This window comes from Phaethon lepturus, unplaced genomic scaffold, assembly GCF_000687285.1.
Source record: "Phaethon lepturus isolate BGI_N335 unplaced genomic scaffold, ASM68728v1 scaffold1313, whole genome shotgun sequence".
NCBI classification, from domain to species: Eukaryota; Metazoa; Chordata; class Aves; order Phaethontiformes; family Phaethontidae; genus Phaethon; species Phaethon lepturus.
In genome coordinates, this window is record NW_010526730.1 from 242 (window position 1) to 1,204 (window position 963).

The 963-nt window shown below is 40.0% G+C and overlaps 1 protein-coding gene across 1 annotated transcript in view; it reads left to right on the top strand.

Moving 5' to 3' along the window:
* Positions 1–302: 302 nt before the first annotated feature.
* OMA1 (OMA1 zinc metallopeptidase) overlaps positions 303–963 on the top strand; it is a 19,445-nt gene continuing 18,784 nt past the window's right edge. The window contains exon 1 of the mRNA XM_010283140.1: positions 303–811. Within this exon, the coding sequence (XP_010281442.1) occupies positions 303–811 (509 nt within the window). The remainder of the gene's footprint in view (positions 812–963) is intronic.

The window sequence follows — 963 nt, forward strand, 5'->3', positions numbered from 1 at the left end:
CCACAAGGGACACCTGCAGTCATTCTGATCTGGTGGCAATAAAAGTAAAAGGAAAAAAAAATTACCCTTCGTTTTATTTGCAGTGATATAAGACTTTTTTGCAGTTGAAAGCAGGTTGGTACCTTAAAACTGCAACAGGATGCCGTTGTAACTGACTTTTTTTATGCAATGCAACTGTTGGCAAACAAATACATGGTATCTGTTCGGATGAAGTAACGTTTCAGAGTTTTGTGTTTGGGTGGTTTTCTTAATACCTCTCTGCTATTTTTTTCTTTGTTTCAGGGTAACCAACCAAAGAAGCTATGAGTATCACCTGTGGTCTAAAGCTGCCGGGCAGGAACTGTATTTTCTTTCATTTGACTTCTTTGACCAAGCAGGCAAAGTGCAATAATCTGTACAGGTCTTACACACGACATTGCCAAACTCAAGTCAGTTGTACACGAGGGAGATGCCAAAGGCTGGATTTGAGTGGGAATACTAGGAACTGTGTTTTGACTGGAAGTCCTGACTCCTATAGAAACTTTATCAGTAAAGGATTGAGGTGTCTTTTGAATGTCCCAACTACAGAAGTATGCAAGAATGCACACCACAGTTCAGAAAGATTTAGCTTCCAGTCTTTTTGGTCATCAGGGGAGAAGATCACACCCCTCCAGATCAGTTCCGTAGAACAACTCCCACATCATTTTTCTGCTTGGAACATTCAGATCATCAGGTCTTTTCATACATCGCCATCATTTCAGGCTGCACCAGTTCCTCTTTTCTGGATTATTGTTAAGCCAGCTCAGAAATTACTTGCTATCATTCTTGGCAGGTAAAATATTATCTTACTTTCTCTCTCAGTATAAAACCCCATTATGCAAAGATGTGTGCATGAGTTTATGGAGAATGGTAGGTGTATTTGTAGTGTTTTCATTTTAATCTTTGTGCAAAATTTTGTAGGACTGGGGCCTAGACTGACAGCTC